This window comes from Pseudorasbora parva, chromosome 12 (assembly GCF_024679245.1).
Source record: "Pseudorasbora parva isolate DD20220531a chromosome 12, ASM2467924v1, whole genome shotgun sequence".
NCBI lineage: Eukaryota > Metazoa > Chordata > Actinopteri > Cypriniformes > Gobionidae > Pseudorasbora > Pseudorasbora parva.
Window position 1 is genome coordinate 31,184,546 of NC_090183.1, and position 26,168 is coordinate 31,210,713.

General features: G+C 36.5%; 1 protein-coding gene across 11 annotated transcripts in view; it reads right to left on the bottom strand.

The window, feature by feature from the left end:
* The window catches only part of mast2 (microtubule associated serine/threonine kinase 2), a 162,896-nt gene that overhangs the window by 30,090 nt on the left and 106,638 nt on the right, over window positions 1-26,168 (bottom strand). For 7 of the 11 annotated variants that reach the window (XM_067459848.1, XM_067459849.1, XM_067459853.1 and 4 more), the window contains one exon: window positions 2,763-2,854. In XM_067459848.1, the coding sequence (XP_067315949.1) occupies window positions 2,763-2,854 (92 nt within the window). Of the gene's footprint in view, window positions 1-2,762; window positions 2,855-12,528; window positions 12,752-21,001; window positions 21,170-23,261; window positions 23,533-26,168 lie in introns of those variants that run through there. The other 4 variants (XM_067459857.1, XM_067459855.1, XM_067459854.1 and 1 more) reach the window with 3 other exon arrangements.

Consider the following 26,168-nt stretch of genomic DNA (forward strand, 5'->3'; position numbering starts at 1 on the left):
ATGCTAGTGTGGTGACAAACTAAGCTATAGTTGTCTCTTTACACACTGTACTGTGTGCGATGATGGTTTTTATCCAGTAATTCAGTGAGAAGATGGGGCTGACAAACAGACATCAATGCTTAGGACTGCAGCACAGTATTTACCATTTTAAGAGCTCCGCTGAACAGTGTGAGCATGATCTGCGAGCTTTATGTGCGCTCATGACCTGAGATCAGCTATAAACTAGTCCTCTCCTTAATCTCTCTAAACACATGCATTCACGCACACTAGCAAGCACAGATAGAGCGGTAGAGAGAGGAAGTATACCTGCTGGCTTTGACAGCTGATCTCTCCATTTCTCTTTCATGCTCAAGGGATACACCCACCAGAGAAGCAGCATTTTTACTAAGCGTTTTATCACCAGCTTCAGCTTTATTAAAGCATTACTGAGACAACTGCAGTGATACCAAGCACTTTGTAAAGTATTAACCATTTCTCTTGTTTTTACGAATGACAATATATTGTATGACTATTTTTTTTAATACTAAAAATCAAAGTGAAATATTTTAATAATTATAAAACAATATGTAGGTTATTGTTCGTAGTTAATTCACAATAACAAATGTATTAATGTTAGCAAACTGATTATAAGCAATAACTTTGGTGTTCGTGGTCACTGCCATGTTGAAAATATTTCAAGTTCCAATTTTATTAGTGGACTGAGAGGCTCTACTGCAGCACTCCCTGTATTTTGCACCAAACATTTTTCTTTCTGTTAATAAAATGGCCAGTGCCCAAAGCATGAAACTACCATCACTATAATTTACTGTATATATGGTGTTCGTGGCCTGTTTTAGATTTTAGGTTTTGCACAAAGCAAATCATATCATATTTCAGTTAAAAGCTATATATTGGTTCCTTCTAACCACATAATATCTTTCCTACATTATAAAAGGGTCACTATGTGATTACTGGCAAATCCCTGGTGTTTTTCACATGGTGTTTCTTGACTAATGGCTTCTTTTGGCCACCCATACATTCTTTCTTTTTGAAACATTCTTCATAGGAATGCTCTTGTCTTTAGCATATTTTCATAGCAGTTATTTGAGAATACAATTCAAATAATGATCTTTTAACTGTGGGGTTATTATTATACCCATAGAGTGCTGGCTATTTTAATGATCATTCTAAAACAGCTAATATCAAATTGTGTATTCCTCATTTGCGATTATGTATACTGAAAATGTTTGCTTGCAGTCACCACACATACGCAACTGAGAATCACTGATCTGTATGAAAACATAAAACAATCTAAAAATACTTTAGTTTGTGTGCATGTATAACACATGGATTTGATTATGCCTCATGTTCTACAGGGAAAGGTTAATAAAAAAAAGAAATAATAAAAAAAATCAAACAAGAATGACAATTCAGACAAGATGGAAATAAAAAATATGCCAATCCACAAGGAGGCATCCAGAGAAATAGCATTACAAAATGTCAACTGTCAATCCATTCATAGTACACATGAATTAGATGAGAAATCCCTGTGCCACATTAGAATTACTCCACGGCAAACTGAGATGGTTGCTATGGAGATATAATGTAATATTTTGTGAACAGCTGCCACACAGCTTTCCATTTTTGTATGACAAGATGAACAGCATGTGGGTCTTACTTGTAAAGTGTGTGAAATTTGGGCTCTGGTCCAGACTATAGTAATGTCTACTGTCTATGTGGCCAGCTACCTACCAAGACAACACCCTAACAGGAACCTTAAAAATTACTGAAATGTTTTAAGCAGGCATCAACACTTACAATTAAAAAGATAACTTCACAGAGTTTAGATTTGTAAGGGGGGGTCCTTTAAAAGGAGGTCTAATCTATTGCATGCATTCTGACTTATTTAAACTGTTAAAGAATTGGATTCTCATTCTAAACAAGGCCAAAATGTAAAAACATTTGTTGGACGTATGACGAAGTGATTAGAACCAGTTTCATGAAGTTTTTTTTTCTGAGCATGGCCCTGAATGAGGTCATAAAGGGCGGAATTCCTTATATGGGCACTTCTCCCGGATGAGCGTGTACACACATCACCCAGAGCAAGAGGAAGATCAAGAGGAAGAGCAAGAGGAAGAGCAAGAGCAAGAGCAAGAGCAAGAGGAAGAGGAAGAGCAAGAGGAAGAGCAAGAGGAAGAGCAAGAGCAAGAGCAAATCGATGAGCCATCGACCGTGCTGTCATTTTGTTTTTAGACCTCAAAATCAACAGTGTGTCTAAATAAGTGTGTTTATCGTCGTAAATAAAATGCATATAATGCATATAATGTCAACAACACAAACTTATAGTGAATCGAAAGATATCTAGGGATCATGCCATGAAGTATTGTGTGAGCCTTTAAGTTTGAAACTAGCATAGGATGCTAAATTAACAACATTATACTAATAGCGCAACAAACAAACAGTACACAAATATAGGGTGAAAAAGTTGAATGATACATTTCAGTACTAAATAAAATATATTTCTAATCAACATTTACTTTGACTGTCATCTTAGGTGCTTTTCTCTAAGCTCATTGCAAAGAATTCTTTGATCTGTTAAGGATGCAACTACTGCTGTCTTAGATTTTAGCCAAAACAAATGATCTTATAAGGCAGTATAATGTTTCTGCCTTTTGTTTGGAAACAGACTTCACATTAGGAACAAAAATGGCCTAAACGTGTTTTTGATAAACAGCTCAAAAGAGTTTTGTCTTGTATAAGGAAGAGAGAGGCATATCTTTTACCTGGGTGCCCGTGCAGTGGAGAATGTGGGCGAGGCAGAGTGGGAGAGGTGCTGGATGTCACTATCAAACTCTTTCTGTTGCTGGTCCGACAGCTGTAAAAAAAGAACCAAAAATAACATTTAGTCTTGTACACTTGTACATGATAACAATTAAATTGATTCATTGCACAATGATGCCAGTGCATTAATTAAGATTTGATTTTTTTGTTCAAACCAATTTTAAACCAGACATTGTAAAATAGAGTTTGAGAGTATGCCCATTCAAAAAGATTACCGACAGCAAAGAATGGAGTAGCTTCACCTCTAAATGGCAGTATTGTTAGACGGTTACTCTCTTATTCAGGTCACACAAACCTCTCATTTTAGGAGACTGAGTGCACAGAATTATCTGTTCTTTTTTCATCTAGTGTAAATGCCTCCACCTCAAGCTGACAGGGGGAAAAGCAGCCACCTACAGCTCAGAACTCAGCTCAAATGAACCTTGAGACCTCCAGCTAGGACAAAACAGCCTCACGCTCCATTGCAGAGAGGAGAGATGACCGACTGAGCTTTCAAACCGCGAGACGGAGAGCAGTGTGGTGAAAAGTAAAGGATGAGTGCTCTTTAATTCGAGCAAAATATTGACACACGCATTGAACGATCAGAAAGGCAACCCACGACCTGTACGATAAATCACGCTACTGCTTTTTCGGATCTGTTACACAACAATTTTTTTTAATAATAATTCAGAGTTTTGAGTTTGCAAGTCTGAATTGAAGGTAACAGCACTATTGTATGGTGCACATGCTTTTTATGTCAATACATTTTTTATTTGGTTATATTCTCTTAAGTGACTACACCAGGACAAATGTGAACTCACAAATATGAGTCACAAAAATTGCCCACTTAAATCAATCTTTCACTGAATACAAACAAATGTAAAATCTTTAAATATATATATATATATATTGGAGTCATCATATGTAACTATGTAACACACTTTAATCATATGTAACTAATGTCTTGAAAATAAATGTCAAGTTTCATATTCTGTCATATAAGGTAAAAACAAATAATTTATTTTCAAGTATGCTATAAATGTCTAAAAACCCACTGGGTATGTGTGTGTATCACACACTGCTGTAGATTCTCCATGGCTGAGAGCTTTCACACATTTTACAGTGTGTTACTGCTGTTCTGTGACTTTTCAGAGCATGACAATGACTTTAAAAATGTTTGGTAGTTTTCTGGATAATTGCATGAATGCATCTTGGTCCAAACAGTGTCGCAGAAAGAGTAACTATCACAGCAGAGACCTGCGCCACTTTCACAGTGGCAGCCATCACTCAGTCAGTGTGTAGCCTAATGGAGGTTCAGAAGTGAGTACAGTCACAGCAGGAGACATGGAGAGAAAGAGAAAGAGTGGGGCAGGAAGAAGAAGAAAAGCGAGAAAGCAGGAGAAAATCGATGACTCACGAGCTAACGCTGGCACATTAATACTTAAAGAAAGGCATTTCTTCTAAAAAGGCTGATAAGAAAGGATTTATTTTGGTGCTGGCTTAAAGATTATTTGAGAAGGAAGTAAGGTAAAAAAAAAATCAACAGAAAAGCAGTGTGATTTTTGTCTACCCTGTGCATGTGCATGCTGACCGCAAAGCATTTAAATGTCTACGATAAAAATAAAATAAACAAACCTCACAGAAAGGCTTATCAGGGTTGCCAGGTTTTCACAACGAAACCTGCCCTATTGCTTCTCAAAACTATCCAAAAAGAAGACCAATTGTGTATTAGCCGTGGACTTGGCAACACTGGGGTTTATACTGCATCTATGTTCAATGTCAATGTTCCATCTTATGGTCATGTCAAAGCAAGACCAAGCAACTTGTAGTATTAAAGGTCCCGTTCTTCGCGATTCCATCTTTCAAACTTTAGTTAGTTTGTAATGTTAGAGCAAAAATAATACCTGTAAAATTATAAAGCTCAAAGTTCAATGGATTTATGCTAATATAAACAATGAAGACTTGTTCAACGTCTTATCTAAAAGAGCGCTTACACTGACAATGATCTGCAGCGACCTCAAGTCATACATTTTCAATGAGAACTGGTAATTTCCAGAGACATGAGTGACAGTGGCCATCAGACATGATCTGAAAGTCTTGATGCATAAAAAAAGTTTATGCAATTAAATTCCATTACATTTTAATTTGATTTTGACCAGTATGCAATATTTGTTTAACAATGTTCTTGTGAGCTTTACATCAATAAATACATGTACACAGTATATAAATACATACTGATATAGTGTGTGTGTGTGTGTGTGTGTATGTGTGAGATAGCCTGTTTATGTGGTTTATGAGAACACAAATTTGTATAATTACACGGGTATTACACTATAAATGTGATATATGAGGACATTTTAAATGTCATATTTCAAATAGCTTTGAAAACATACTAAATTATGTATCGAGATATAGCAAAATATATCGAGATATTTTTTGCTCCATATCGCCCAGCCCTAGTTATAGGTAAAATATTAACAAAAGGAGAAAAAAAAGTTAACATTGGCCTAAGCATGGTAAAGCATGTGTAAAAGTATGGATCTGTTCATTATTTTCTTAAATTGACAACAACCTAATATAATGACTGTTTTAATGTTAATTAAACAAAATAAAACTCACTCGCTGCTTTTTAATGAATAACATATGTAAGGATTTATACAGTGAAGACTGTAGTGTTATTTTACATTTGATTACTAATTTCTGCAATCTACCTAATTTGTACAACCTGAAAAGCACTGTTTATTTCATATGTATCTTTGTTCTATTGTTTATTTGTGATACTGCTTGTTGTTTGAATATTTTTTTCTTAATTTACAACTGTTTACTTGTCTTTGACAATGTTTGTCTAAAATGTCAATTTTGGAAATTTGTTATATTATATTTATTTTGATTGCATATCTAAGTGTGTTACCATCTGTTGATGCATATTAATCTGTGTATACATACTTAGGTGTGTTTAGATTTTTTAAAATGGGATTAGAAGCACATATGGCTTTAAACACCTGTCATATTACAGGGAATTTCAGTCATACTCCTCAATGCTTTTATGTACAGATTTTAAATAGCACTGTCACAGTGTGATAAAGCGACAAGTGATAAATGAAATGCCTCTCTCATCTCCTATCTATCTGACAAGACATGTATGTCATTGCTTTCTGTTGCACCCACAATGAAATCTCATCGGATGAATATTTTAAAAGAAAACTTTAACCACAAATAAATTCTGATTGGCTGCAGGGTCCCCATTGTGCCTCAAACAGTCTTAACATGTTTTAAATTCATTTTTATCAAATTTTAGGTCATGAAAAATTCTGAAATATCTTAAATCGCATAAAACAAGTCATTAATCTTATACAGGGATCCTATAAAGGCATTGATTAGCTGTTTCAGGTGTGTTTGATTGGGGTCGGAGCTAAACTCTGCAGGACAGTGGCCCTCCAGGACCGAGATCGGGGACCCCTGATCTAATAAAAGTTCTTAATTTTGTGGACGATGAAACGGGAATCGTGATACAGACTCATGTGATTATTAAACTTAAAAATTCTATGATTGAATCAAGTAAATGTACCCACTACACTTCTTGTATGTTTGTTGTGCACGAACATAATGGTATCAATCATGTTTGTGTAAGTCTTAAAAAAGGTCTTAAAGTCCTCTGAAGGTACCCTGTGGCTGTAATCATGTCCTTTCGCTTTTAGCAAGGACAAAAAAATTACTTGTTGTCACTGGAAAACTGTCAGGATGCGTCTCTGGACACAGTTTATTCAGTTGCCTGGTGCACATGGCAAACTAAAGGCAGTTTAGCTCACATTATCCTGCCCAGCAGTGTAGGGAAGTGTAATTTCCTTCTGTTATCTGCTGAGACTCTGCCTCATTTATCTTGAATGAAGACCCTCCATTATAGCGTCTCATTTAGATTTTCTATAATTAAGATCAGAAGGTGGAAGAGTGGAAGAGTGGAAGAGCTCTGACAGTCTTTTACAACCACAAACACCTCACTATAGCATTTCTCATCCTCAAGATTTATACTCAAGTCTATGTGTGCAGGATTGTGAATTCTTATATGTTGGCTTTTAACTGGAGTATTTGCACAGTGGATTATGGAGTGGATTATCTTTTACTTATTTCAGGTGACCCACTTTCAGTGAAATGCAATGTGCACTGATGTAAAGTGAACAAAAATCTAAAACAAGCAGTGCCTCTATTTACTAGCACAGCATGTGTAGTTAAACAGTAAAACACACAAAAACTATAGACACAGGCTTGGAGACACATTAGATTCATAAATATACTTCATGTTAATAGTCATTCGTTGTTGCCAAACATATGTCATTCAGAACAGCCCGAAACAAATCCAGTTTCACTCAAATTAGTCCAAATTAAGTTTAATCAATTCTAACAAATGCAAATGAATCCAGACGAAAATGAATTTGTTTGCTTGCAAATAAAATTGACATTTCTTGATGTTTAGGAGTAGGAGGAAGCAATTCTCTCTCCAATTACTGTAATTAAGGGATAACTTTCTTTTTGCACGTGTGAACCCTGCACAGCTGCTCATGTTATTAGTATGTAAATTGTACTGGGGTTTTTTTGCTGTCATGTTTTCCCTCTTTTAATTTTCTAACGATGGAATGCTGTTTTAATCAGAATGTGCAGCTCTTTTCAGCAGCATACCTCCTGGAGTTTCACATCCATGTTCAATTTATGCCAAAAAGAACTCTAATTTTGTTCGTTTTTGCTAATTCATGTCAATATCCACTCACACGCTCAACCAAATTTTAACATCTTGGCCATTGTTCAGCTGCATTAAAATTTCATGACAGCACTGAAAGGTTGTGGGTGTTTGTGTGCATGTGTAACAGTCATTCTCAAGTAAAATTAAAAATATCGTTATTGAAAGTGTCTCTGGTAAGAATAAAAATAACCTGCAAGAGAATATTTAAAAGCTAAATTGTCTTGTCTGAAATAAAATGCAAGTGAACTTAAATGGATAGTTCTTCTTTTGCGTTCCATAGAAGAAAGTCAGTCAGGTTTGGATATGAGGGCAAATAAATGATGACCTAATTAAAAAAAAATGTTAAAGCTTAAAAATAGTAAAAACTAAAATTTAAAGACTAAGTGTACAGTAATTTTAAATTATAGACATAAAACAAAGAAAAAGGAACTATATTTTCTATACTTTATTCATTTGTGTATAATTTAGGGATCTGTTCGTCTGAATTTTAAAACTAAATTGAGCTTTGTTTAAAATCTGCAGAATTTCTCAAATTATAGTATGTCAATGACTGATAAGTGTCTCATAATTATGCATGAGATTGTTTGTCCTTTTTTATGTAAAAAATGTATTCACAAATAATTTATTCCTAATTATTCACAACCGCATCACTTTTCTATGACAGGCACTTCAAACTGAGAGATCACATACAGTAGTTTAGAGATGCGTTTATGGTTTGCATGTCAATGTTTGTTTTCGCTTTGCAAGCATTTCTACATGGCTTAAATTCTCTTCTATAGACCCAGAGAGTCTCCGAGTCCAACACACACACACACACACACACACACACACACACACACACACACACACACACACACACACACACACACACACAAACACGTTTGTTTTTGTGACATATGGGGACATTCCATAGGCGTAATGGTTTTTATACCGTACAAACCGTATTTTCTATCCCCTTACACTGCACCTGCCCCTAAACCTACCCGTCACAGGAAACATTCTGCATTTTTACTTTCTCAAGAAAACTAATCCTGTATGATTTATAAGGATTTTGAAAAGTGGGGACATGGCCAAGGTCCTCATATTTCACCCTCTCCTGTATTTCTCCTCCCCATTTGTGTCCTTATATGTCACACAAACATGCCCCTCACACACACACACACACTTATATATACAGACACAAACAAACACACACATAACAGTAGTATAAAAATCTTGTTAAAATATAATTTATGCTATTTAACATGTCAAAGGATTATCCACTTTATAGACTGAGAAAACGAGTGGTTTTCAAGGGCTCATGCTGCCAAATGCCATGAGCTGAATGGGTTAATTGTCATGAGCAGATGCAACAAGCCAATTAATACTGAACACTGCAATTATGAGCAAACACCTGCTAACCTGGCGCTCCACCCCACTCAGCACTGTGGTCAGGTTGAGAGGGGGGAAATGATCAAATAAACAAATGCATTGCCTCTTTTATAACAAGCTTGACCTGATTTAAGGTTTGGCAAGCATAATATAATGGAAACAATGGAAATCGCAGTTTCAAGAGATGCAAACGGGTCAGACAGAATCAATGCTGGCCAGAAAGCCAATTACGAAACTGATCGTTTCTGCCTTGAGTTTCCTTCCTGTAATCAACGCACTATCAATATTGTGCACAGTCGTTTTCATTTTAAATTAGACCAATTTTCTTCTGGAAAGATGGGAATATGTTGGCCCCAAAGCTGCCAAACTTATACTTATTACTTTGCCTGTAGCTTTTCCTATGTGGATAATTAAAATGCATACAACTATCAACCATTGTCAGAAATACAATAAATCAATGACTGAGACCTGCTCAATGTGCCTATCAAGGCTTTCCACAGGCAAAGTGGCTATATTAAATGCAGAAAATTATGAAAAAGAAAAAGAGAAATCATTCAAGCATTCTATATCATCAAGGAAGAGGACAATTTAACTGAAATTGGTTCTGCTGAATTTTTCATGAGATTCGAAGACTTGTCATGTGGAGTGAAAATAATGAGAATTTGGAGAGAAGGCTGAACGATATGAGAGATAAAGTGTTTAGTTATTTAGTTAGGATGTGACAGCATCACATGGGCTTAAAAACTTATTGTTGAGAGGCAGTTCTTTACATTTACACTTTGTAACACGTCACACAGACCACATCAAGACATGATACCTCTGGGAAATTCCATAGTGGAGTCATGTGAGTTTATGCAAGCTGACAAGTGAGGTGTTAAGAAAAACTATTCAGCTAAATAAAATATACTAGATAATAATAATAATAATAATAATAACAATAATAATAATAATAATAATAATAATAATAATTTAAACATAAAACTGTAACAATTTAAAATACCAATAGTTTATAAATGTTGTATTATTCATTTATAATAAAAATGTATTTTTATATATATTTAACTATTTATAGAGTGGAAATAAACAAGAATTTATAAAAATGCATTAAATAGTTTTAATGCAATATCTAAATTTGTTTAAACTGAGAATTATGGTACTGACTACTTGAAATTGTTGTATCATGGTAACCCTAATTGGGATGTGTGTAAATGAGACACTGGTGGTGTCTGCTACAGGCAGTGTGTACACAGGGGGCACAACACAAACTCTCCAAACACATCTATATAATATTAATAATGTATAGCAATCATCTCAGAAAGGGCAGAGGGTCATTATAGTGATGGGGGTCAGGATGGTTGGATGGAGAAAGAGAATGAATGCCAAGAGATACCAAACATTGCTATATTGACAACTGAAGCAGAACTGTTGACATTACAACTAAAATACAACCAAAAGAACTGAAATAAAATTGGAAGCATGTGAATACACCACTGTTAAAAGTTTTGGGTTTAGAAAATCTTTTTAAGAAGTTTATTATGCTAACATTAAAATTGTAAAAAAAAAAAAAAAAAAAAAAAAAAAACTGTGAAATAATACAATTTACCACTACATTTTAATATAAAATATATAATATACATTTTAATATCTGCCAGGGCAAAAAAATATATTAATTGCTGTTTGGATTTAAATTGACAAATGCTTAATATCAATGATTAAATGATTGGATCATTTATTGCAGTGATTTTTGTGTTTCTAGCACAGGGGTTTTCAAACTTTACAATGCCAAGGACCCCCAAATATGATGCACATTTATGGGGGACCCCCTTAAATCCATCTATATATTTTTTTGAAAAAAACATTTAAACTGTTAAATAAATAGTAAGTGTGACATTTTAAATGCAACATTGTTTCCAAATTTAAATTGGCAATACTTAATGTTGGAATATGTTAAATTATTTGTATAAGCAACTTTCACAATAAATGTATGTATTAAGAATGCTGCTCTACAAACTCAATGAGCATGATGAAAGGGGACTATAGTGAGAAAAACTCACTTGCAAGATACAAAGCAAACATATACAATTCTGAAAAGTATGATTAAATTAAACAGTTAGATAGTTTGGTAAACTTCCTCCATTTTTGCTTTGTCTTTTATTTGACATTTTTCTGGGGACCCCTAAGAACCTTCTGGAGGACCCCTGGTTTGAAATCCCCTGGTCTAGCATAATAAAGATCTTGACCAAAAATGAATGCACCTCTTGATGATAATAAATGCTGTGATGTGGTCCAGATCTTGTATTGACAATGCAAGAGTCCAGCACTCCATATAGTCTCCTCCAGCACATCCCAAAAACTTTCAATGAATTTAAGGTTTGGACTCAGAGGTGCCAATTCATGTGCGAAAATGAATGCTTCCCTGAATGCTCCCTCCCAACCATTCTTTCACAATTTGAGCCTGATGAATCTTGACAATCTTGAATATGGCCATGATTTGTCTTTATGTTTTTAAAGAAATTAAAGGCTAAACACTCCATTAACTAGGGTTTGAAGAACGGTTGCCAAACATATAACATGCTAGAAACATAAAAATCACTGCAATAATGATCCAATCATTGAGTCTTAATCATTTGTCAATTTAAATCCAAAAAGCGACTTTTTTCTTGGCCAGCAAGTGTATTTAAAAGCGTAATTTTTTCCCATCATGGTAATTACAGCAGCTATTACTCCAGTCAGGGTCACATCTACTTTATTAATGTCTTTACTGTCACTTTTGATCAATGCATTCTTGATAAATAAAAGCATGCATGGTAAAGTATGGCAGTTTAAATAGCAAGTCTAGATGATTTTTTATTTTATTTATTGTCTGCTATACGAAATTCTGATTGCTAAGAAAGTAACAGCACACTTCTCATCTATAAGATATTGGCGACATCATCCTTTCATACACCATTTACACCATAAGCACATCGTGGACTACTCCAACCTCATGGCCACTGAATAATCAGACATTTATCATCATTGTGAGAATGACCCTACTTTACAGAGATAGACGGAAAGCAGAAAAAAGCAGATCACTCTACAACATTTAGAGCTCTGTTGCTATGCAAGCACTGTGCCCTCCCCAACATCTGTTTCTCCAGGCTACAGGAAGACAGGAACAACACAAGCAGAGAAGGGTGGAAAGCAAGAGGATCTCTATGTCAACAGAACATTTGAGCACATCTGTGTGCAAGTTCACTCAGACATGGTAGATCAGATCAAAACTGCCCGGTCTCAAGGGTTGTATTATGAAAGACTAACCTTGCTCACCTCCGTGATTGCGTGCATGTCAGGCAGCAAGATAATATGCACCCCTGAAGGGCGGTCATTACTTTTACGCACATTGACCAAGAGGAAAGAAGGTACGTAGTATGTGCATGTATGGCTATAATCCTATAACCTCCAGACTACAGCACAACAACAGTGAGAAAAATCTAAGAGCACACAAACATAAGCAAAATCTCAAGACTGCCTGCAGCATGCTATCAATTACAGCTCATTTGACTAAAAAACACAACAAAAAAAACAAGTTACCTGACTAACATAAGAAGAAGAAACAGAAAGAACAGAGAGAAGAGCTGTACCTCTTGGATCTACGGAGCATGCTTCTCTCCGGCATAGAGAAATTGGAGAGAACGGTCCAGAAGGAGTCAGACATGATATCGGTGCACTAACATGGCTGTCATCCAGAGATCAAATGTGATAAAGCACCAGAGAAGGAAGAACAGCTGGCTAAATGAAAGGGCTTTCTCTCTGATAGCAAGCACTAGATGATGTTCCTACGGCTGCTGCTGCCGGCAACCTGTGACACAGCTAGAGCTATCGTGAGATGCTGTCATGTGCTTTTTTTCTCTCTCTCTCGTCTCTCTCCTCAACACCCTCCCATCTCTCTCTAACTCAAATACACAGCAGCACATGTATAAAGATGCAGTCAACTCTACATACCTCCAGATTACCTCCAGAAGTCAGAGAGACTGCTAGAAAACTAGAAATCTTGTGACAAATAGTGATACATTTTAATGCTAGGGCTGCACGATTTGGGGAAAATATATAAATGCGATTATGGTTAAAATTGCGATTGCGATTTAAAATGCGATTAATAGGCTACTTTTCTTTTTTCTTTTTTACAAATGAAAAGTGTGTGTATATAACATTTTGTGTTTATATATTAATATGACTAATAATAACTAATTATGATTATTATTTGCAAAAATATTTGTAAAAATAAGAAATATTACCATTACAATAACATTTTCATAATTAAAAATGAAAAATAGAGTATGTCAGAATAAATATAACAATATACTAATACTATTAATTATTATTATTATTATTGTAATATTTTACAGAAAACTTATTTTACAAAAAAACTGCTGGGTTACTCATTAATATGCAGACAACCTATGACTAAAAACATTAGAAATGTTAATATTAAATATGAACCTCTTGTGCATCCACTGTGGGGAAAAAACTCCTGTACATTGAAGAAAAACATGGATTGTCCTATAAATGTATATATATTTTTTAAGTTTATTAAGCTTTTAAATGTAAGTATTATTTTTCTTCTTATTTATTACCCATATTTTAATTAAGGCCAGAGGGCGCCCTCGAGCGGAAAACGCCACATATTCCTCAGAGAAGTAATGTAATTCGTTTTCAGGATCAGGAAATCCCTTATGAAGCTAACACTGTAGGATAAATAAACAGAGAATAGAAACACTTTGATTAAACATGACAATAATAAACACGACTGCAGCAAAATATGGTGTATTTGAGTTCTTTAAGCCGTCTAGGGTATTTTGATAATAATAAAGTATTATAATGCAGTGCTGATTGACATCACTGTATATAGTACTATAAAATAATGCATTGTCTGCTTCACTTTGTGGTGAGAAGCCACATCAGCCCACAAACACTCGACTGACGATATGAAGTGATGTAAAACATGTTATTAAACGTTGTCTTTGTTGATCAGGTTTATGAACGCTTCACTAGTTTGTAAAGATGTTTGACTCAAACGCACGTTATAAGCGACTCAAACTCACAGTCTTTCAGACCGAGAAACGTTTTACTCACAAAGCCGCTCTTTTCTAACACACTGGGCATTTATTTAATTAATTAAAATCGCAGCCTTTAAGCTTTCATAATCGCATATTACCCAAATCGCGATTCGATTACGATTAATCGTGGAGCCCTAATGCTAGATGATCTGTCAACCAGAAATGGCTGGATCTGACAAGAGTATTCAATACAGTGTCCCTGGAGAAAGTGACAGAATGACAGGGGATTAAAGTGCACACACACGCACACATATATATGCAGGATTATTCTGTCAAATGGTACAAGCATGAGGGAGATTTTCTTAAACGCAGAGCAGTCCAAACTGTTCAGTCATTAGTCCAGCAGGTCAAAGGACTCATCTAAAATTAGAACTAGAATTTAAAAAAGTGAAAAAGGAGGATTTAAAAATATAAACCAGGCTGTTTTAAATGAGTTTTGCAGCAGGCTAGATGCAGGCAGGCATGGGAGCACTGTGTTACCTTGAGGTAACCGACATGGGCTCAATCGGGCTTCAGACACACATCAAAGAACAAAGAGCTAGGGGAGAAAACACCTCTACCCAATACCACGCGCATCCATTCACACTTAACAAAGCTGTAGACAGGGCTTACATTGAATATAGGAGGGTTTTTTCTCTGAGGAAGCAAGGGTTTTTTTGGCAACAAAATTACAACAAAAAAAATACTACAAAATATTTTTTTTAATTATACAGTCCAACAGTGGTGCTAAAGGATTAAATGGTTTATATGTGAATAAAAGCCTAAATCTGTTTATCATATAAAGTGCTTATTTTTCTGGGTGAACTGTCCCTTTAAGGCAGCACCTCTTTTGCCTCATTTGAACTCATTGCATTCTCACTGGCTAAAAATGCAGGTGACACTAAAGCTCCAATATAAAATTTGGGCTGTCAATCGATTAAAATATTCAATTGAGATTAATTGCATGATTGTCATGAGTTAACTCACGATTAATCACAACTTAATCACACATTTTTATCAGTTGTAAATGTATCTTAAATTAATATGTTTCAAGTTTTTAATATTCTAATCAACATGGGTATGGACAAATATGCATGCTTTATGCAAATGTATGTTTATTATTAATGAAACCATACACAGCGCATTAGACTAGACATGTATCAAAGGTCTTAGATGTTTTTCCAAGAACTTATTCATGTTTTTTAAGCCCAAGCTTAAAAATTCTGAATAAGCAATGGTTTCTCTCATTTTAAGAACATAAATAAAGGGAGTTTTAAGACTGGCAGTTTAGTTCAGAACAGGGCACAGTTCGTATGAAAAATTGGTCATGTGAGAGCTGTCATGCGGACCTGTGAGCCCACCAGTACCACACCTGGAGGAAGTCCATATTCCACGAGTAGGAATATAGTGTGGCATAACTGCGGCATTATTCACATGAAGTGTGAGAAACACGGAAACGGGAGCACTCCTGTTAATTTTTTTTTTTTTTTTAACCTATATTCGTTTTAGCAGATTGTAATGTATTTAATTCAATAAAACACATAAGTGGTGATGGTATTAATGATTTACCTTGGACAAGAGCGACAGTGAGCTTGCAGTGGTTTTATGCATTACGCTCGGAAAATGCACACGCCGTTAATAAAATTAGTGCTGTTAAAATTAATTTGTGTTAAGGCGTTAACTCTATAACATATTTATAATATTTATTGATGAAACAAGCCCTTATTTGTTCCCAATATTGACCTAATGAGTCTAATTGACTCAAAAAAATAGCTTTCAATGAGATTTTGTTTGGGCACAGTATCAAACTTTTTCGCTAGATGACACCCAAGCTCCATTACTGACCATATAAGAGTGCCTCCGTTTTCATGTGGTTTGAGTGATCTAAACCATTTATTTCCATAATTGTCATACATTTTTATGAAGTAGACATCCTATTCAGAAGTAGTATAGGCAGTAGTAAAGGCAGTTTGGCAGTATTTGATTTGAATTCAACTTTAAAATAACATGTGCATTATAGCTCACTACTGCATCACAACTGACAAATATATATTATCTACTTTATATTTAAAACTTTTCCAGAACTTTTTATCTCGAAAAAATGACTGGATGTTATATTTTGAACTCTTGGCGTGAAAACAAATTGGTTGTCTACCTTTTTTTTCTGTGTTCGTTGATATTTCAAAATAAAAGGTCTGAACTGAATATGAAAATATGAAAACTAGAATTTATAAAATGCATTATTACACAAGGGGAAGCAACTTAGTAAGTAGTGAAATACGTTTACTATTGTTTATCATGGGCAGTCTCTAAACTTTGATGACCCGTTGTCGCACTAGTGTACAAGAATAGCAAGCACAGCGCACCTGCAGTAGAGCTAAACTGACTTGTTTCAGTAACTTCTCCATCATCTGATCCTTCATCTCTGAATGTGAAATAATCCATTATATTATCGTTTAAGGCACTGACATCCCCAGGATTAAGCAGATTGAGGCGAACGAGATCATAAAAGCAATCATTTACTTCAGACTGTGTTTTTCTCTTGCGCTCTGACTTCACAATCTCACAATATGATAACGTTAAATAAAAACATAGTTTACCTCGGACTGGCGGGAAATCTGCTTTGATACACCTTTATTCTATACAGTATGTAATGTGGTTTATTGTGACGGGTGAACTGTCTTTGTGGTGTTAAGAGAGCCGTTTTTTTGCACCTCCGCCACCGGGCGTGTGAAAACATTAGAGAAAGACGCAGTCTTTTCAGCTTGCTGCTAAAAAATGGCTATTTTTCAGCACTAAACAAGTGAATTTTGCCAAGATATTGAAAACCCAATTTTGACAAAAATGTGACCTATTGACTATTCTTTGACCTAGCTGAAAACATTCCAATGCGATATCCGACAGGTTTACCCAGATTGCATCACATATAACAAATGCAGCGTAAAAAATACAAATAAAAAAAATAAAAAATTGTATTTCTGTGTCCTGTAATACAAAAATATATAATAAATAAACAAAGAAATAAACAACCAATGGCTAATACCAATATGGGCGCCAATATGTAGTTCATCCATAAGGTTACATGTACATTTTTAAAACTTCATTATAGTTCTGGTGTATAGCTATGGTTTACCAGTAGATGACAATGAGGATATTATTCGAACTGATCTGAGTCAGTCCATCGTAATTGAATTGGGGTTAATTTAATTTGCTATTATTGGTCAGAGCTAGTCAGAGTATCACAAGAGAGAAACATAAGAAAGTCTAGATATAACAAAAAGGAGCTTTCATTCACATAAAAAAGTGGAATAAAGAAAACTGAGTGTGATGTGAAGTGAGAGGAAAGGAATAAGAAGCAGTCTTTGGAACAGTTCCCTGCCTCTCTCTTGGATGTCCTGTTGAGTTGAGCTCCGAAAGGTTTTTAAGACTTGGTTTCCTGCAGCTTCACTGTTGGTCTAAATCTGTGGGGAACCGTAAAAAATAGCCTTTCCACTCATATGATAACATCTTTTAGAAATTGGAAATGTCCAGTCAAGTCAATACATGTGGGAAATGAGGCTTCACAGAAAAGGAAATGATTTTGAACATTTTCTATTATTGTGATCATGATCAATAGAGGATGGACTGACCAATGGAAGGAAAGAATATAGTTGTCTATAAAAAAGGCCGACTGTAGTGATTTCCTCACGCTATACTGAATGTGAATGGAAGGTCAAGAGTTTCCACACTGCTCCTGATGATCACTGTGTGCCCTCAATACAACCTACAATGTGTCCTTACGATGTAAAAAAAAGCAGATTGTGTTCCTACATAGTGAATACAAATATTCTTAAACCAAAGGTTGAAGGCGACCCAGGAGAAAACTGTGCTCAGCAATTCGTGTCATCAAATAAGAGATCAGTGCAGGATCAAGGTGAACACACACACACACACACACACACACACACACACACACACACACACACACACACACACACACACACACACACACACACACACACACACACACACACACACACGTAGTCAAATGGGACAGAACATGGAGTTCTGACATTCCAGAGCAACTCATTAGTACAGAATCCTTCTCATTATGCTCCACAGGCATTCAACACACACAAATACACACACTTGAGTTAATGAGCAGGGCTTAAACAAACCATATCAAGACTTATTGGCAAACATATTTGCTCAAAATTATATCCACAGTAAGGCTTGGTAATAATGCTAAAAACACACTACAGTCAAAAAGATTTTTTTTTTATTGTTCAAGGATCATGTAGTTTTTTCCTAGCCTGACGTCGTCACACTCAATTCTACTCAGAATATGAGTCTAAAACTGCTCCATTGGGCTGTGATTACGGGGCGTGTTTGAACTGAACCAGGAAAGACATCAGTTGGATAGACCAACAACCAATCAGAGCAATGAAGAAACGAATAATGTTACTTGTCAAATGTCAACAAAACTCAACTGCACTGTGTTGCCAAGCCTGTGGTTTTCCCGAGGGTTGTTTTCCATGTCTGCGGGTTGAAGCAACCTCTGTTATGTGATATATAGACCCAGGAATGCGAATTTTAGCAGGCAACCTTGCCAAAATAACATACATTTTACCCCCAAAATGCCATTTTTTTCTGGAGTGCCCATCCTTCAAAATCAAAATAGTAAAATAACCTGTAAAACTGATGCAAAATATCTGTAATAAAAACATACATTGCTGCAATATGGGAAGCCTCTGTGGCTCTTTTTTCCTCCATCATAAATCACTTGAGTCTCAGAGAACGCAGACAAAACGCAATAAACCCTGTTATGTTATCTTGTGTTCGAATGCCTGGTGTTTGAGAATGCAAACATGTGAGACACTTCTGGAAGGGAATTAAACCAAATCATTTAGATGACAGACTTTGGCTCAGGCATTTCAGAATGATCAAACCAACATTTGAGATGATATGCAATGAAATTGGCCTGCTGGTTAGTCCAGTTATTCAATCCCATTCATGTGAGTATTTTTTTGTTGGACATAAAGGAATTTATTCTATAAATGTGCTTCCATTAAATTATACACTCTCAGAAAAAAGGTACAGTGATGTCACTGGGGCGGTACCCTAAGGTACAAAACTGAAAAGGTCCCTTTTATCTTTGTACCATACTCACCCCTAAATGGTACATATTAGTACCTTAAAAGGTTTTGTACCTTAGGGTACCGCCCCAGTGACAGAAATATACCTTTTTTCTGACAGTGTATGTGCATGTCTTCTAGTCAGATAGAATATATATCCACCTCGATGGAGTGCATACTTTTTTAATGCATATTTTTAGAATATATTCGCATCTTGCCATTTCCATCTAGATTTTTTAGGGTGTACTCACACTAGGCATGGTTGCCATGAACCGGGCCCGAGTACGATTGTCCCCTCTCCCCACTCCCCCTCTGGCCTGCACTCACATAGGGTTTCAGCATTCGTGCCGGAGCACGCTTATGTCATTATGGTGCGACGGTTTCGGGTTTCAGCATTCGTGCCGGAGCACGCTTATGTCATTATGGTGCGACGGTTTCGGGTTTCAGCATTCGTGCCGGAGCACGCTTATGTCATTATGGTGCGACGGTTTCAGGTTTCAGCATTCGTGCCGGAGCACGCTTATGTCATTATGGTGCGACGGTTTCAGGTTTCAGCATTCGTGCCGGAGCACGCTTACGTCATTATGGTGCGACGGTTTCGGGATAAACAGGAAGAGCGGCGCTCTCTGAACACAATGGAGTCCATCGCTCCATTGTTTTCTTTGTGGATAATTTTGTGTCGTTTGGTCCACGGTGGTCCACAGCCCTCTCACAGCCTGTGGTTAAACAGATGTGTCGCCTAGTGGCGTGAAAATTTTCACGTAATTGTGCTGCTCGTATGAGGAGGTTTGCAAGGTACCAGCTGAAGTGCAGCAAGGACTTTGCAGCTTTGATTACGGACTCCAGCACGGTTAGCGCTCACACTGCATGCGAACCGAGCCCGAGCCCGAGTCCAACGAACCGTGCTCTGGCCCACCTATTACAAGCGGGCCAGGGCCGGCTAATCGAGCCGCGCCCGGGCACGGTTCGGAGCACTCACACTAGTCAAACAAACCGCGCTTTGGTGGTCAAAAGCACTCAGGCACGGTTCAAACTGGCTAGTGTTAGTACACCCTTAATGCAAATGTCATAAAACTAAGGAAATATTGTGTAGCAATGAAATATTTTGAAGATAAAAATCACAGTGTTCAAAGAAAAGGCCTGATTATCACAATAGGAAGAGGCCACAGAGGTAAAATTATAAATGCAAAAAAATGCATATTTATTCTCATAAATTGCATGTCATGAAATAATTAAAAAGAAATTATTGTAATGTTCTAACTTTATTATTACTGTAACCTAATAGATTACAAAAACAACTTAAACAAATCTAGTCAATGTAAGTTTTCCACTGACTACTTCACCAAGCTAACACAAGGAAGCTTAATTGCCAAATTTAAATGGAGTGGAATGGAAATCAAAAAACAATGTCGCTTAATTATATACCGTCGACAAAATCCTTTTGAATATATCAAGAATATAAAATATGTCATCCAGCCCTACTGCACAGTATATAAAACTATCATCCAAAAACCTCCACAAACCACTCATCAACAAGCAAAAATCTATCCATCCATAACAAAAACAAGCAGAAAATGGCCCTGATAGAAAAATCAGGCTACAGTTATTAATAAGTAGTCATTTCAGCTAAATGCTTTTTAGCTTTAATCAAAAGTGACAGTCTATTTATAACATGAACAATCCTACTTGAGTAACCTTGATTTAAGTGCATTACTCAAGGGCACAGTGCTAAAGGCACGAATACATGCTGCCTTCTAGTTACCCGCCTTGAGCATTTAGCCACTAAACCACACCACCCCATTAGAAAAACAGATTAGGCGAAATAGGAACCACATGATGTCTAGTTATCCAGCATGCTGCTGTAAAGGAGGTTGGATCAGGAGCAAGTGCAAGGGCACTCTTACCTCCAGAAGAAAGGGTTGGCGCTGGGGGCAAGGACAGGGGCAGACTCAGGCCCCTCAGGTCCGCCCGGGGACGGGAGGAAGAGAGCAGAGGGGGAGGAGGTAGGGGACAGGAGATGCTGCAGGAGACTGCTGTTGCCATGACAACGGTACTGAGCAGTTGGCCAGATTCTTTTAAGTGAATACGACAAGAGAGGAAAGCAAGGAGTAATATGAATGGTTAGAGAGATAGAGAAAAAAAAAAGAAAACCTCTGCGTGTTTGTCCTCGTGAGTCTGTGAAGGGCAGGGAAAGGTTGGATGTCCTACGGCAGTTTATAAACATGACCAAGGCAAAGGCTTAATATCACACTGTCACAGTTTCTGCATCAGCCTCTGCATGTCCACACTTCAACCACACAGTGTGAATTGAGCACTTCCTGCTTACCGGAGCTCCAAGTTAACACGTGGCAAAACAAGGCCCTGTTTTGAGTTGTTTGTATGACAAGTCAGTTGCCCTGGAATTCCTAAGAGATGCTGGTGACAGGTTGTTTCAGCAGTTCTGCACACGCACACTGAAGTTAAAGCTGGTTGGCACTAGGATAGGATGACAGTTCTGTCAGGCTCTACTACCTCCCTTCGCATTAGGCAACATTCAAGCTGCGTTGTCAAGCAGAGAGAAAGGGGAGAATCCATTCCCCTACCTTTATTCTTGCTAAATCAAAACTTATAACATTTTGGTTTGTTTACAACCTATGAAATGAGGAAAACAGGATCATGTTTTTCACTAATTTAATCAGGGATTTATTCCAACACTTTTATTCAGGGGTAGCAACAACACAAAGGATGTAACTTCCTTTTGAAAGGGCTAGACAGAGCACAACTCAATGGAAATGACTGACGGTACTTGAGATTATAAGTGAACGAGAAATGGAACGTGACTAAGAAAGTCCCGGGCTGGTCTTGATCCTCGGTCCCCACGATCACAACAGATAAAGAATATACAATCATGCCATAGCAAGTTATTGTTATGGTTCCTTTAAGACTACTTATTTGCTATACAGGCTTATTCACACCAAGAGTGACATTACAAAACAATGTAAAGTTAGAGCTTAAAGTTATAAAAACTAAAAAACTATAAAAACTAAGTCAATCAATAATTATGTCTTATGTCGTTAATAACTTATGCCGTTTTCATTCAACACAGAGTTGCTTCAGTCAGCCAAGACACAGACGTGCTCTCAGAGTGGAGTAAAGAGGGCAATAGAAGCTGACTGGGCAAAAGCTGGCATTTGACATGACTGAATCATACACAAATGCGTGCACACACTCGGCTGAGTGAAGACTTCTCTTTACTTGTATTTCCCTGAGTGTGTTGCCATTCTGTTGGGTTGTGTTTTTGAGGCTGTAAACTGAGCTACACACTGTGGCTGTCAATCAATGAGACGAGAGCTAGAAATTCAACCACCACTCAGACCAAGAGGGGAAAGCAGGTATCAGGTTCCCAGACAGACTGAGAGAGAAAGAGGAAACCCGTGCTTAACTGCCAAAGAGGTCAGAGTCTGCAGTCTGTTTGTGTAAAGCTAATGCTGTGGTCATGTTTAGAAACCTCAACGGATGGAGTTCATATATTGCAAAAATGAGTGACAGTCAGCTGGACTCAAGTAAAGGATTATAAACAAAAAGTTCTGTAAACGAATAAAGCTATATTTGTTGGCTTATACTAGGGCTGCACGATTAGTCGAAATAAAAGCAAAATCGGGAAATAGTGCTTTTCACATTGCTAATGCTACAATTTAATTATAAGTGCATATTGTGCCTACATGTATCAGAGCGAAGCACAGGACTTTTACATGTGAACAGCTCATGATCCAGTGCTTTCACTATTTCAGACCAGCTCGGTTTGAGGTAAATGATGCGCAAAATTAACTTCTCTCTCCATCTGCTGTGAAGCACTTATAAACAAACAAAAAAAGGTCTCACAAAATGAAGGCTTGATGGTTTAATGTTTGAAAATGAATAAATTAAAATGGTCATAAAAATTAGTATAGGGATTTTACAGATTTTTTAAATTTCTTACTCAATATATTAAAATAGTTAAGTTTTTATGTTGTATAACATAAAAAAGTTATTATTTTATAATCATATTGATATAAAAATCAAAAAATACATTGCCAAATTGTATAGCCATTTTTAGACAATTTTTTATCAGAAAACAAAATCACATTTAAATTTTTTCCTCAAATCGTGCAGTCCTAGCTCATACTTGTCATCTAAAACTCTTACTGTAAGTGTAGTTTAGGGGCTCCAAGCCTTTCCTTTCTTTTCTTCATGTTCATGAGTATAATAGATGGATACGCAAAAACGTATTTTACTCAGAGGTGCAACTGGGTAGAATCCATCGACGGGTTTATCACGGTTGCAAAAGCACTACATGGCGTAGCGTAAAAATCTGTTACCAAACTACCAACTCTGATTGTGAAAGTTTCAGCAATTCCAGCCATAGTTCCCTTATCTTCATCACAAACATCAACTGTCAAATCACAATATGCCTTCAAGTCTTAGCTTGTCCATGGCCAGAGCCAGTATCCACTTCTGTGTGAACTGAGGTCATGACGGTATTTGGTGTTAAACGACAGTCCTCTAGAGTTGTGTCCAGGAGTGTTCCGTCTTTTCAAGCACTGTGAAATAGCATAACATCAGACTGAAGAGAGAATGTAAAGAGCGTAATGATCCAAATTATAAACAAATTAGAAGTTTCACTCTCCTCGCTCTACTTCTAGTATATGTATTTGTAGGCAGAGACACACAAACACATAGAGTAATGGGGAGAGGGCATTCTTATGATCTCACAAGACCCTGGGGGAGGTGCAGCTGTTGCCCCTAACTCACATTGGTCCATCTCTACACACACACACACACACACACACAGTTCTGAGAAGCAAGAGAACATCAGTGTCCTATCAACTGTTCCCAGACGAATGCTTTTGGCTAAATGTAGCCTCAAGGAGACAATAGGCAGGATCAAAGAGCAGAGAATCATCAACACAGGCGTTAAGCCTCACTGATTCAACACTGACACACACCGCTAAAGGAAAGCAAATTACACTGACACATGATCTACAGCTCTGTGTTAGTAAGCTCACTTAAAGATTACTTAAACTTAAAAATATGGTTATGATTTACCCTAATTTCTCTCTAAATCAATATGTCTTCTGTGGAATACTCAAGGAGATATTTGAACAATACCTGCCATTCTTTTTTATACAATGAAAATGATTGGGAATGGGATAAGGTCAAGCTCCAAAAAAAAAAAGACAAAAAAGTGCAATAAAGTAAGGATGGACTTATAGTAAAATTCTCGCTAATACCAATAAGTTAATTTACATATTAAATTCTACCATATTTTGACTGAATACAAAATTATACATTAAAATATTAAAATCACAAAAAATATTTTATTTTCTAAAATGAGATATTCACGATTCATATTCACAAATGTTTTTTTAATGTTAAAGTGAATTTAGACAACATTATAAATCTCAACATTATGTACAGTATGAAAAATCTATATTTTAAAAATTGCTAAAAAATTTATTTAACAGTGTTAAAGGTGTCTTGAACTTTTAATATTTTTTATACTGCTGTCTGAGGTCAACTTATGATGTTCAAGTGGTTTTTAAAATCAGAAAAAAGTAATATCCTTTTTTCTTTCCTTTTTTTAGGCTCTCTCCTGGAACACTGGGTTTTTATAGGCGTACAGTCCACGGCTAGGATTGGATAAGATTTGCATTTTAATGAGCTTCAGCTCCCTCGTCAGTACATGTGGGAATTGTTGTAAAAGTGTGTGGGAAAACGCCACACTTTTTGGTTCGCCCACAGGGCTCGCAAAACATCTTTATAAAATAACTAAGATTCATCTCTCAAGTACGTTGCAGCAAGCATGATCAAAACTTCCATGTATGTATTTTTCCTTCAAATATCAAGTCAAGAGAGTATGCACATATGCACATCAACAAAATAATGTTATTTCACTATTTAAGGGATTACGTTTTAGTAACTTAGCCCGTTTGGAAAAGTCCTGGGACATTGGGCTTTGCGAGCCCTGGCCCATACATGTCCGAGTCTCATATCGATATGCAATGAACGAACAAAAACACAAATAAAGGATTTTTCAGCCTTTGACAGCTATCAATGCAATAATAACATATATATAAACATTTTTACTCACATTAGTGTGTTGCTTCATTCCTTAATGTAATCTCATCCTGTCTGAAAATCTAATCTCGTTTACAAACAAATCTGTGATGAAATGAAAGAACAAACACGCAATGGCAATGTTCTCCTCATGTGAGCTAGATATTAAAGGCCATCTTTCAATTTAATTTTAGAACTTAATTTATACAGAATATTGTATGAAAATGTAAATTTAAAAAGACATACATAAGAATACATATGTTTTACAACACCCACAGGCAGAAATTAAGAAAAAAAGTGCCTGTTCTAAGCTACGCTCCAAAAACCCGCCTTTCCCCAGAGAACGCGTCATATGACGCAACTACAGGCAAACATAAGCGCTGCAGCCCTGGCTCTCAGTGTGGGTTTACGTAGTCTGAGAGGTGGAAACAGAAAATAGAGATTGTCGTTATTGTAATTATAGTTATAGTAGGTTTGAGTTGTCACAGTGGTGAATTCTGTTGTCACAATGGTGAATCAATAAAAGATCCTTGTTACAATGACTTTATTTACATGAACAGCATATTCCCATCCTAGCCTAAAGACTAACTGCTTTCAAACACGTATTCCACAGTACATGTGAGCTCATTTACATTATGTCCGTCGGAAATACTAAGAGGTGAGTAGTATAACAGCCGACTAAGCTCAGAATTCCAGCTGTCCGGTTATGTTGTTCAGATATACGACCCAAATGCTTGACATCTGCAGAAGCAGAACATGCGGACACCGAGGTCTAAAAGCAGTTACTGATTAAACATCAGCTGGCAATTTCTACAAAATTTCACGATAAACTATGTTGTGTAGAAATGCACAGAATGTCTATCCCTATCTGACCGTCACAGATGTAAGCTATAGCCTACATCCTACAACATTCATTTAAAATCTGGGATCTAAATTAATTATTTTAAGACACATATTTCTGGCATAGATGGTGACAATCTACATGGATGCTTGAAA